We start from the raw sequence: 13,241 nt of genomic DNA on the forward strand, positions 1-13,241 counted from the left end.
GAAAAGAACTGAATTAAGTTGTTAAAACTTTCACGACCCACTTCTTGCAAACTGTTGATTTCCTACAACAATTTTTTTTATTTAATTTAAATAATAATTTTATATACAGTTTCTCAAATTTCTAATGCAGTTCACATCATACCACCCAACTATGCACTGTTCCTGGAAAAGAAATAAAAACTTACTTTATATTGTATGCAACTGCATGATCTTCATAGTATTATTGACTCATGGAGGGTACTACAAAATATACTCACGGCTCGGTGAGAAGTTGTGATGATGTGTGACTCGTATATGAATATCCTGTGTCTCGCCTGTAAATTGAACATTCGACTTCTATTACTCTCATAATTAATAACAATTGGACATGATCTTTTCTACTTTGAAAACTTTGCTACTTACCATGAGTGAAAGGACACAACACGGTAAAGAAACTATGAGTATAATTCATTTAAATACAACACACTAGTGAACAGAACATGCGTTATTACTCAGTTTAAAAATATCAGTTACTTTTTAGGGCTATAAAAATTAATTGAAAAAAATAAGACACGTCCATGCATTACGATGAATTACGTTAAGTTCTGTTTTATTGATACCGCATGGTGTAGCGGCAGTCAATACATTATTGCTTTCTTTTAAAAAGTCTTATAGTACTCTATTATCACCTTTCGTTGCGCACTTCATCACAGTATGCAGTTGTACGAGTCAGTCAATCTTCAAAACAGTTCTTCAAATTAAGTTCAATCAAAGACACATGCTGTTAAGGCACACTTTTGCTACTCCGACGACTTTGGAGGTTTACGCTCAGCTTCCAAACGCGTCAGATACTTCGTGATCTCCTCAATCGTTTTTCTCGTAGCCGTACCTGTGTTTCCATGATCCAGCAACCTCGGCATGTCGCACTGTTCGCATTTGTTCATCAATGGATGATTATCGAACGTACACATTCTACAGACCCAAGAGGGACCGTCGCGTTCTTCTCTGTCAACGTTATTTCCGGTGACATCCGGTTGCCAAGCGGGCGGTTGAGTGGGCAATGGCGGTGGATTGTAGTTGGTGGAAGTCGGCGGCAACGGTTGACCGGTATAAATATCTTGATAGAACTCTTCGTTCGTTTCTCCTAGGGGCACTGAAAATTAATACAGTAATTAAACTTTCGCAATGATTATCATCATCGATGACAGCTACACATATTGGAAGTTAAACTTCAAAAATTCTTCCGTATGAGACATCCAGTATTTTTATTTGTGACAAGTTGTAAGCAGACAATATGTAAACATCGGCACCTAGTCACTAATAGACCATTCATTAGTAGGCATTATGCATTTATGAATTATGCATTAAGAAAACACGGCATAAATTTTAATCTAACTTCCAAAAGGTGAGTTACTCTGTCTCTTTGTACAGTGACTAAAATACTAGACAATCACCTCTTGGATCTGACCACTGATCCACTTCATCCGCCAATCTGTCACATTCCACCTGCAGCTGATAGATTTCGCTCCTCAATTTTCTCTTCAGTTCCTGCGGAATGGATTCCCACTGTGTCACTTGCAATGTTTCGATGTTTCAACAATTATGTACTTACTTGCGGCGGCATTGAGGCATCGAAGGGTCTCGAAAGAGACTGCAGCTCTTTCTTCATCGCTTCGAGTCGTCCTTTCTCGGCCCTCAACTCCCTGGCGAGTCTTTCTTTCCGGGCTAACTGCTCGGCGACCAATTTCTTTTGGTGATCCGCCACTGTACCAACAAGAAAATGCATCAGACTAAATTATTACGACAATTTCTTGTCTGCAACTATCCTACGTATAAATCTTTAGTGAGCACTAAATCTTAAAATGTAATAAACTTGAGGAACCGTACAATTTAATGCAGATTAAATATCTTGTTTAGAGAATCATGCTCTGATACTGATGTCTTAACACTGACGGGTGCATACGGATAGGAGTGGTCGCAGGCAGTACCAGGCAGAATTCCAGCAGCTACATCAATTTTTCAGGACAATTAACCGATACCGCGGAGTAGTCGACGGACGATCATCGTTCAGGAAACGCATGGTCATCACCGAGACGACGCCGTTGCGCTGGTGAGAAGGAAAAGCGGATCAGGTGGTCCGTGTAGAGTAACCGCGAGCCTGGCTATGTATAGACGGAGCGTGGGGTCAGGAATGCGTAAATATCGTTCTCAGTGTTACGTGCGTGGGCGTAGTACGTGCGACGGACAGACTGGTCGGTTCTCAGCAGGTAAATATACGTCTATCACTCCTATATAATACGAGACCCACCGAAAAACAAAGCACGGCCCGCGCCCGCCTCGGTATCGGAACCAGGAATACGCACACACACACGTGCACACGCACACACTAGTTTATTAAAATAGACCGAAGGTTATTTTCGAATCGGTTGGCCCGAGGTGGGGCGAGGGGATACCTTGATTCAACGGCGATTGATTCTGATCGGAATTGGCCTGTATCCGTTCGCCAACGGGACTGGAGGGCGGCGAGGTCGTCGTCGGTCCTGACGGTGTCGTTGGTAGGCTGATGAGAGGGACGATGTTCGTTGCCGGCGGTACCGAGGGTGTGGTTGGGGCACTCATTGTTGTCGTGGGCCGTGGCAACTGGCTGGGTGGTCCCGCTGGAAGCCCTGAGGAGTACTTTCCGGTTAGAGGATTCTTCTTTAAAGAATCTTTAAAATTAATCTATCAGACTCAGAGTTAACATCAGAGTACATTCAGAGTATACTCTTCAGCAAATTGAGACACTCGTAACGTCAAGATTCCCTTCGTTCGGACAATGTAGTTCAGTTTCGTGGGTCACGTACCTGGTGGCCTCTGGGGACCGGTTTGTACCGGCGGTATCAAGCTGCTGGGCCTGCTGGGGCCCATCGGAGGTCTGATCCTAGCTGCCGCCACGCTGCCAACGGTTCCCGCACCGATGCTGATCTGGAGGCGACTCTGAAAACCCCGAGGATCCAGGGAGGAGCTCGAGTAGGTCAGGCTCGAGCCCTGCGATCTGATATCGATCGGCGGCTGTGGCTCCGAGGATGGCGGCCTTAGGGTCAGGCTGACCGAGGTGTAGCTTCTGGTATGATCGATCAGATGACCGGCGCTGTCCACGCTGAGCAACGGGTCCGCGTAGTGAGGCCGTGGATCGACGATCAGATCGGTTCGTTTACAGGCACCACCGATCGTGGGCACCGTTCGGAAGTCTACAGATTTAACAGCGGTTAGAAACTGACGGGATTCTTGACGTAGGTGGTCGTTATGGGATATTGAAGAGCGTCCGTTTATGCGGGTCCCTGTCTGAAGATGAAGTGGATGAACAGAGGTGTAATCCTACGATGAAATTGGTGATATTCCCTAAGTTTTTGCACGTAGAGAAGAGGATCCTCGATGAAGGGACTTTGGAGAACGTCTTTTCGATAGGATCAATTTACGCGGGCTTCTGTTTGAGATGTGGATGAAGCGGGCGAATAGAACGATCCTAATACAAGAGTGTTTGGGCTTAGAGTACCTATTCCTATTTGGTGTCAGAGGAACGATTGGTATACAAAATTGAGACGTCTACCATGTCCGATCGCAGACAGCTAGCTCCACTTGTTTTCATGTTTACAGAAATTACGGCCAGCAGACGCTGCAATAAGTAGCAAAGGTGGCAAATAGCCAGACAGCGATTCCAATATGAATCGCAGTATTCCCGAGAAGGCATCGCGGTTTCGAAAAAAAAGGTCAACGCGAAGATCACGGTCTCCGGTACACCCTGAGCATCGTCTCAGAGTAGATCCAAAAGAAGTCGACGGTTTCGATGCGAATATGTTAGATCGCGGCGATGATCGAGCGATCCGCAGGACATCCGCGTGGCAAGGTCACGACGCGCTGCAACCGGACTTAAAAATGACCGCTGCCATCGCTGCACGTGGCAGGAACCTGTTTTATTCCCGTTTCCATACCAACACGATGCACCCGAGCCACGTAATTGCGTGTTGCGCAACCACGCCGCCGCATGTATCTAATTCATCAACTACGACTTTGCAACCATGTTGCAACTTGGAGCCACCGGTTCACGGAAATGGCTCCGTCGTGACGGACTAACTGTTTCCCCAGGTTGTTGCCGATGTACGTTATCGCCGAACGAGTAAACATTATCGCAAACACATTTGCTCCGGCGCTAAAGCCGCTTGGATATTACCCCTTCGGCTCTAAGTGGAAAACGGTGTTTCCCATCAATCATTCAACTCTAACGAGTAGATTGTACTCCGAACGACGAGAGAAAGCTACCCACTGCAAGCCTCAAACCTCCGGTAGCGGAACAACGTTTGGAGATGTCTGACGAAGGTCCTCGAGGCTATGTCAAGGAACAAGGTTTGTAATGTTACTCTCGACCATGTCCGGATCAACCTTGCGATCCTCGTAAGGTCTCTGGACATAGCTCGCGAGGACCGCATCCGACATCGCTAGCTGCTAAAGAGCTTTCATTCTTGCAGGATTAAGAGAAAAGGGCGAGGACTCTGTTCTCGATGCGTACCGCGATTGCCAGCAGGACTGCAGGCAACGTTCACGTTCAGCTCGAACGCGGCCGGTTCGCTTCCGGCGTTCGGTACATGGTTGTTGCAGTTCGCGTCAACGGGTCCTGCGATGCAATCGTCGAAGAAGCCCCTGCTGGTGCAGGCTGGCGGCGCGGAGGAGGGTGTCGCCGGGTTACCGGCGATCGGCGGCGACGAGGAGATGGCTGCAGCCCGGGTGCAGCTTAGAGGGCAGCGTCGCGACGCTCCGATGTCCAGCGACGCTGGCCTGTGTGCTCGCGGGTTGCTCGTGACGGTTCGTTGGGGCTGGCTCATCGCGCAGCAACGCTGCTGCGCGGCCGCCGGGTTTGCTCGTTGCTGGGGTTGCTGAGGATACTGTTGTTGCGGTGGTTGTTGTTGTTGTTGTTGTTGCTGGGGCAGCTGAAGAGCGCCGCAGACCGCGGCCGGAGGGAAGGCGCCCGGTGATGGTCGTGACTCTTGCGTGGCACGCAGACTTCTCGCGCATGTCTCCCGGTCGTGGCTGTTCTGGAACGCACAGACGCAGCAACGGGTCAGCCAGCTTCCGGTCGCCGCGGGACCTTCGAGGCCAGCTTTGCTCGGAAGCTTGCGGCTAATTTTAGGGGCAACGCCGCGCCGTCTTCCTCCGCAACGGACCACCGCGTCGTCCCGCTTAAACTCGCGCGGTTCCTGAGGGGTTGATGCGGGCCGCGTTAAACCCCTTGCGGTCCAGGTGGCTACGATCGGGATGTTTAGTCGATCGACTGCTCTCGGAGCGGGTCGTCGATCCTCTAAGCGGCATCGTCAACGAGCAGCGCGAACGATTAAACATCCCTTGCTTTGAGGGTTAAGGGATACAAAAGTTCACGCTTCGCTGCTGGCGCTCCGGGATCTATAATTGCATACCTCTGACTACTATCTACTAGATCATGTCGATCTTGTGAACTAGCTCTCAAATCTGTTTTAACTCTAAAACATTCCCACCGACCTACTTCAATGTTATACAACTTTCGTCATTATATGTAATACTTCTTTTCATCATACAATATTTATTTTCTTAACAATTTATTAAAGAGAAACGAATTTAGAAATACAAAGCTTCTTTTCGAATATAATGCAAAAGATTACCCGTCGTTCGTGATGAAGCTGCCATCCGAAATGCCCCTGTCTAAATTAAACCACCCCTAAATCAGAGATGTCACGCCCACGTGACGCCAGCGGCGAGCGTGTAAACTGCTCCCGATCATTCATCTAGGGGGATTACCCCGGGCCGAGTGTCCGAATGCAAATAAATGCAACAGGTGGACCGCAAGGGGTTAGAGAACGTCGAGGTTTCCGCAGTCCTCTAGGATGATTCCGAGGCTCGGCAATGATTAATAGTCGTGCAAACCGGAAGTGCCGAACGAAGAGTACGCCGTCACTTCCGTCTTCGTTGGATTAGAGCAGTATTTAGTGTGTGTTCCGGTGATTAGGGTACATCGCGCTCTGGTTTCGTACCACGCCGACGTAGGGATCAACTTCCAATAAAAAGACAAACAGTTCTCAGCACAAAGGAGCTTACGTACACACAGGTTCTCCACGCTCGTGCAACGGGCAGGATCGTCAGACGGTTCGGACACGTTAAATCACAGGACACGGAAGAGAAGCTTGCGGATCCGCGGGATTCACGCGCGTGTATGTTAGTTCGTTAACGTGCTTCAGTTATTTCAGCGATGACGGATGAGAGCTGGGGAGGGGAGGACGGCAAATCTTTTGCTGGTTAGGGAAGCACCACTCTGTGCAACCGGGACGCCGTTCCTGGAGCACTCGATCGCAACGTCAAACAATTTCGTCAAACACCTAAAAAGACTACTAGCTATACTATAAACTGTTTGAACGTTCTCTGCCCAAGAAATAATATTTTTCAGAAATAACAAGCAAGCTTTTAATACTCAAAAGTTGAAGAAAAAAAAAATGAGACATTTACAACAGAATATATCTATTGAAGTGAATTCAGTTAATTTTAATCCCGGCAGTTCCAGTGCCGCCATTTTAAGAAAATCATCCCCTAAATTGTCCTAGCTCAACTAACTGATATCTTCGTTGTTTCGCGAACAACAGCGCGGTGTTGCGATCACAGTCTGCCCGCAGGTTAAGCGAACGTGCTCGAGGGATCAGGCTGAAGACTGTGTCGGTCGGATCGAGTCTCCGGGATCAGCGACGGTGGACAAAGAGCACATATACCTGGGCGATGCACTGGGAGACGACGTGATCAGGGAGCGCAGGGAACTGCTGCTTCAGCTCATGGAACAGCTGCATGATAGCGATGTTAGAGCAATGGCACTCCCCCATCGTGGGCCCCCATCCTCCTGGCAAGGCCTACCTGCGGGTGCCAGGTTCTGTCGTTACACCAGTCCATGCGACTGACTTTTCTCGTCGATGGATAGTCGCCCGCGGCTCGTCGCGAGACACGATCACTGATTTTATGCGGAGAACAACGATGAGACTCGAAATCGAAATTCGTTCTCTTACCCGTGTCTCTCTCTCTTTCTCTCTCTCTCGAGTGTTCCCCGTTTAAGGGTGTAACGTGGGTACGATGGCGATTCGAGCTCGAGCAAGAGACACCAGCCGCAAGAATTCACGAGCCGGGGATAGTGGAAATTTCGCGGTTTCCCGGATAAACGATTTGGATGCCCTCCAAAGACGACGTTCCTCGTGCGGTTTCGCGTGTCGCCGCCCGAGACTGTTTCAAATTATTCAGGCCCGCGGAATATGAGCGGACGGAGGCAGCGGGCCGCGATTAATGGAGACAAAGTCGTGAGAAAATGAAAAGGAGAGGACCGCGGAACCCGTCCAGGCAAATCGTTCGGCTTGTCGTCGACGATTCATTTAGACAATAGGCGATCGCGTGGAACGATCGCGAATCTTTGCGGAGAAGTTACTGGGTTCCTCGATAGGTCCAGTTGAACCAGGTAGAAGAGATCGTGAACGCTTTACCGACCGGCGGTTTTATTTATATTTATGTAATTATTTATATTTATGTAAAAACAGGTCCGCCATTCCAGTGTTAAAAGAAATTTGTTCGAGAATAAAAGGGGCAATCGATTTCCATCAAACACTGTCTGAATCGGACACCGTTGAAACCAATGAAATGAAATCTGCAGGGATCTCTTCTAACTGCTCGATCAAGAGTAATCGATCTTCCAACGAGAGTTTAATAGATTACGGTGTAACAGGTCAGACGGTGTACAAAGTAATTTTAACCAGCTTTGCTTCGAATAATAGAGAGCTTCGCCGCTTTCCGAGCTTTAAACGACCGGCCGTTCGACCCATTTACCCAGGGGTGGTTGTCTTATAGTCGCATACCAGGTGTCTGGCAAAAAATGCGTTCGAAAAATGATCGTCCGTTAAATGAAACAGGCTGGGCGCCTCTGCGAAAAAAAGCAAAAAGCCAGAGTGCAAAACGTGTCTCGTCGTCGTCGCAAAAAAAAAAGAAATCGGCGTTTCGAAACTCGGCTGCTGGGATCGATAACTCCGAAACACCCGGTACGTTACGGAATTGGCAGCGTGTAAAGAAACCGTGGACACCTGTGCTGCGTGGAACGTAGGAGTGCCACATAATTAGCCGGCACTGCGCGTGCCGCGCTCCCACGCGCGCACGCATGCGTCCTCCTCCCGCAGGTGCAACTCGCGTGCGAATTAAAATGCAGTCGCCGGTGCAGTTCGAATCTTCGGATCCCGTTGGAAACACGCAAAAAGACCCGTTCCAACCGGCGGAGACGGTCGCCGTCGACTCCCTTTGCGTTAACGGAACGTCCCGCGCTACGAGCGGACCGTTCGGATAACGAAACGATGGCCAGTTGGCAGATAATGGCTTGTCAACAGACAATTAACGGATAATTAAAGAGAACCCCTGAACAGTTACCCCGTTGGCGCCGACAGATTCTGTCTGATTAATTCCCGACAATCTTTAACCCCTTTCTATGCTAGACTATATCTCTATTTCATGTTGTAATTAAAATTTAATCTTATGAAAAATCATTGCACTACTTAAGGGTTAAAAGTGATGATCTGCGGTTGAGGATTTCTTAAAAAATTGTTCAAAAACAACGACGATTTTATCTATATTGCGAGACGTTAATGAAATGATCATCAGTCGGTGCTTTTATCATTCGATTATTATCTCACCCCTTTCTTGCGACAGCGGATAATTTAAACTTATTATAGTTATTACAAAAATTGACGTTTTCGATTAAAAGAAAAACGAAGTGGCGAAACTGTTACCTCGAGGATGCATCGAGGCAGCAAGGTTTAAGATCGAGGACGCAGGAGGTTGCAACCGTCGGGGGGTTGTTCGCTCGATCGAAAGGAACTGAGAGATTGGTAACCGAACGCGTGGCAATTCGCACTTGGCACCGGGCCACGAAGAATAAAACGCTGGGCGGAATTAATATTTCGCTTCCCTTTCTCCGTGCGCGTCGCACCTGGCAGCATCGGCCGTGTCAGGTGAGTGAGGCATCAATCAGAAAGAAAACTGTTTATTGGCACAAGCCGCCGCGTTTACGCGCATCGGTCCCTGTATCGAATTGTTGCTTCGACCGAGGTGTCGGTGCTCCCCGGCGAGGAAAGTCTCGGAGCCACGAGCCAAACGGCAATATTTTTTGGTCGCCTCGAACAGATTGGGCTGTAAGTTACAGGAGGTGTTACCCAACTGGCTGTGAATTGGACGAAAGAGTATCCAAGACTCTTAATAATGATGTTCTTTAGGGGTGAAAGTAATCGACCCGTTGCCTTGCGATTTCTTTCATAGATACCAATCGCAGGGAACAGATTTTAGTTTTCCAATAGTTCTTTTAACTTCGAAGAACCAGGGTAATGGATATCTTTAAAAAAGATCTACTATATTGAGGAATTATTTGGAAGCTTTAAAAGCATAAAATCGAAGAAGTAATTTGGGTAACGCCGCTCAGTAACTTAGTGGTAGGACTACCTAAATGAATTCTTAATAAACCTTCGAGAATAATATTAAAAATAATTCCGATCGTTCTCGCGAGTGATCGAAATACATCGGGAGCGTACAATTTTGCCCGTTCCCGCGAAGTTTGCCAACGGGACGGTTCTTCGACACGCGAATGACGAAACTGCAAAATAAACGCGCGTGGGCAAGCATTCGACGCGGAAACGCGGCGACAGCGTATCGAATTTGACCGACCCTGTGGATCTAGCGCGATCTATTGCAACTTCGGTGTAAAATAGCACTGTTGGACAAAACATCAAACCCGTCCCGAGAAGCTTGCGAAAATTCCATCGAAATAATTGCCACGTTCGACTTCCAACAAAATTCATCGTCGAATATTTTCAAACGAACCGCGGATCCACCGAAAGTTTGCAACGGCAACGATTCCGGAAATCGTTAATAATTCCGGAAATCGTTGATAATTCCGGAAAACGTTAATAATTCCGGCACGTCGTTAATAATGCGACTACTCGGGCCGGCCATACAATGAGCCCGGCAACCGGGCCGGGCTTCTCGAACAAAAAGGACGTAAGAGGGATCTAATTGCACCAGACACGCAGGACGTTTCTATCAGTGACAGGGGGGATTTTAAGAGAGGAACGAGAGTGTCGTTCGCCGGGACAGGCGAAAAAGGAAAAGCGGAATTCCAGCGTGCCGGCAAGATATTTGTGTCATGAAATAACCCAGGAGACACAGCGTGGCTGTTTTCGTCTGCTCCTGGCAATGCGGGGAAAAGCGAATTCCACGAGTATTTTCACGCATTTGGAAGAATTCTTGGCAGTTCTTTTTAAACGTCTCGAATGCGTTTCGACCGGGCCCGCTCTGGTGTTCGACCGAATTGCAAACCGTACTACCAGAAGCGATCGCGGATCGATGCCTCCATCGTCGTGGAAAAATCGAAGAGATCAAGCTCTACCGTACCGTGGGCTCGAAGAATATCGTCATGATGCAATTTTTAACGAGCAGAGAGCAGAAAGGTTAAACGCCGGAAACCTTGTTCAATCTCGTTAGACACCTGTTGATTCGCTGTACGCCGAGCATCGATCAGCCGCGAGTGAAACGCGTAATTTCGAGCGTCGTCGAAGAGGGCAGTAACGGACGGTAATTGCAGTAATTGTTTATAAAAATGATTGTTCATCCCGGTGGAATGACCCTCGGCAGGATGAATTATGTGCTCGGCAAGTCGCGCGGCGGGACGAGCATCGGCAATTACGTGAAAATTGTACGTAAGAAGAGAGCGAGCACACGGCTGTGCGAACAGGAGAAAAAGTGCGTCGGTCCGTTCGGTTTTAATGTCGGACGAAAATAAGGAACCAAGAATAATAATTGACGAGAGGGACGTATTCGCTAACGTTAAGCAGAGCTGAATAGTTACGGCCCCGGGGGCGAAAATAAACACCGAGATCCTGAAAATAATGTTACACTTTTTCCGCGCGTACGCTACGTCAGCTAAAAAAGCTGTATGACCTAACCGCGTCGATAACCTATCAATAAACGGCCGCGGTTTTTTCGTATCGCTTCCATTTAGAAATACGACTTGACGGAAGAATGGCGGACGTCTATGCTTCATATATTTCGACTTAGATTAATGGTGTGATACGTTTATATGGCGAGTTCGAGCTCAAACAAACTTTGTTCTTAAAGTTATAAATATATTTCTAAAAGGTCCCTCCTACACGTGGAGGAGGATGTTCTTCGCTTTAGGCGAACCAACGTTCAAGCACAGCTTGCCGCTGGTGAAGCCAGAAATGCTGAGCAATTATCAAGATTAGCTGCTGAAGAAACTCGTTCGCTCGCGGAAAGCATACTTTATGCCCCGTCGGATCTGCATTATGAGTAAGCACGAAAAGTGTTCTTTATCCATAATATCGCTTTTTTAATATCCTGGAAAATATATTAGATCGATTGAAATTTTATACGCGACATCCGGCGAAGGGCCTCCGCGAATTTATTTGTTATTTTAGATTGTAAAATTTCTTTAATCTCGTACTTGCCATACAAGAGGCTCGTATAATGTGGAGATGACTTAGAAAGGAAACAAAAGGTTTCTGTCATGAGCGAATGGGCTGTAACACGATCCGGAGAACGTACTCGCGGGGGTCGAACGTTTATGCCCCCTTAACGCGCCCCATGCGCGGGTTCTTTACGATTGCGATAATTCACGTGGCCCCATAAAGCTCGTTATTGACTCTCTAAGCAGCTCGCTTTCGCGGGATCACAAATATAGCCGAGTCCTAGTCTCGTTTCTGCGCGAGCCAAAAAATTCTCATTTCTTTTTTCCCTCTCGACCGTTTATCGGAATTTAACGAGCGCGGACGGTCACGGACTGAATGGTGATTAGCGTATCGATTACATAACCTATAACGGACGCTGTCCTGTCCGCGGAGTAAACAGTATCCGCAGTGTTACGGATACTTTAATTGCCAATGGCAAAGTGGACGTCTGCGCATGGTTAACGGACGATTTTTCGGCCAGGAAAGCTTGCCCGCCGGCTTACGTAGTTTTTAAATCGAGTGGCACGTCCGTCAGTGTGGCTAAAATCGTCGACGAAGTTTGGAATTCGTGGCATCGATTGACCCTGGTGCTTCTTATGCCTATGACACGCCCGAGAAAATAGAATCACAATCGTTTGCAACTTTTCCGGAACGAGCGCGGCTTCCCTGCTGCCTCGAAACCGATGCATTTCCCCTTTTTTCCCCGCGGACATCGATCGTTATTGATTTTTGTAAAACTCCGTCCGACGAAGCAGACGCACAACAAACGAACGTGACGTTAAGTATTATTGATAACGGCTCGCGCGTGTGTGTGCGCGGCTTGTTAAACCGGAAAGCAGCACCGATAAGGAAAACAACTTGGAGATACTCAGCGGTTATTAGGGAAACTCGCGGTTGCATTGTTGTTGCATCTCCAGCGCATTCCGTCGCTGATGTATTTCGGTGTCGCGTGGACCGAAAGTGCCCGATTAAAAATTTCTGTTTGAGTCCCTCCCACCCAGTCCGTCTCCTCGTTCGATTTTCGAATTCAAATGTCACGAAAAATAGAACGGCGAAAGAATTTTTAAAGATGGAGTCGAGGCACGGTGTAATTGCATTGAATGGGCAAGGACCCGGTTTAAAATCCGTGCGCTTGTACTCACCGGACGGCAACCATTGGAAACGTCCAACGAACGGGAAACGGTAACGCACACTTCGAACACTTGACGGAGACACTTTCGAAATGGCGCAACTTTTTTCCACGTGGCTGGGATTCGAATTGCAACTGTCACTGTACGGTGACGCGGGTAACGGCAACTTTTCTGTCGTTTTTCGAGGATTTCAAGGAACGAACGAGCGGCTACCGTCCGTCGGGGCCACTGATCAGCTGTGCACTGCGTACTGGGACGACGGTAGTCAATGGAACAACTGAAACTTCGAAACCGATCTACAGTAAACCGAGGGAAAATTCTCGCCGGTTGTAAATATTTCTATAGAATTTGTTGCGATACGTACGGCGAATATGTACCGGGAAATCTTCGCTTTCGGTGATCAAAATAAAAGAAGCTCCACCCATCACGTAGTCAAGATGGCCGCCCGCACGACAAGTGCTTCCCTATTTATGAATGGAAGACGCGTCGTAATAGTTGCGGTCACAAGGAAGGGGAAACCGCGTGCTATTTTAAAACCCACACGAATGGATAGCGATGTCGTCGGGATGGACATATTCTTTTTCATGACCCTCGGGATCCT

At 48.0% G+C, this 13,241-nt stretch overlaps 1 protein-coding gene across 9 annotated transcripts; it reads right to left on the reverse strand.

Moving 5' to 3' along the window:
- Positions 1-4: 4 nt before the first annotated feature.
- Tab2 (TAK1-associated binding protein 2) lies at positions 5-13,219 on the reverse strand. Of its 9 annotated transcripts, none has more exons than XM_078178928.1 (11): positions 13,005-13,219; positions 12,653-12,923; positions 6,744-6,882; positions 4,526-5,048; positions 2,823-3,209; positions 2,433-2,645; positions 1,592-1,743; positions 1,434-1,527; positions 869-1,132; positions 258-314; positions 5-162 (listed from the first exon to the last, which is right to left on the reverse strand). In XM_078178928.1, the coding sequence occupies exons 3-11, from the start codon at positions 6,849-6,851 to the stop codon at positions 137-139; spliced, it is 1,824 nt and encodes a 607-aa protein (XP_078035054.1). In that variant the 5' UTR covers positions 6,852-6,882; positions 12,653-12,923; positions 13,005-13,219; the 3' UTR covers positions 5-136. The 9 variants fall into 9 exon arrangements, 7 of the variants coding, with proteins under 7 accessions (XP_078035054.1, XP_078035052.1, XP_078035053.1 ...); XM_078178926.1 differs by having other exon boundaries at positions 5-180; XM_078178927.1 differs by having other exon boundaries at positions 1,434-1,545.
- Between the last annotated feature and the right edge of the window lie 22 nt (positions 13,220-13,241).

Source organism: Augochlora pura, chromosome 4 (assembly GCF_028453695.1).
Source record: "Augochlora pura isolate Apur16 chromosome 4, APUR_v2.2.1, whole genome shotgun sequence".
Taxonomy (NCBI): Eukaryota; Metazoa; Arthropoda; class Insecta; order Hymenoptera; family Halictidae; genus Augochlora; species Augochlora pura.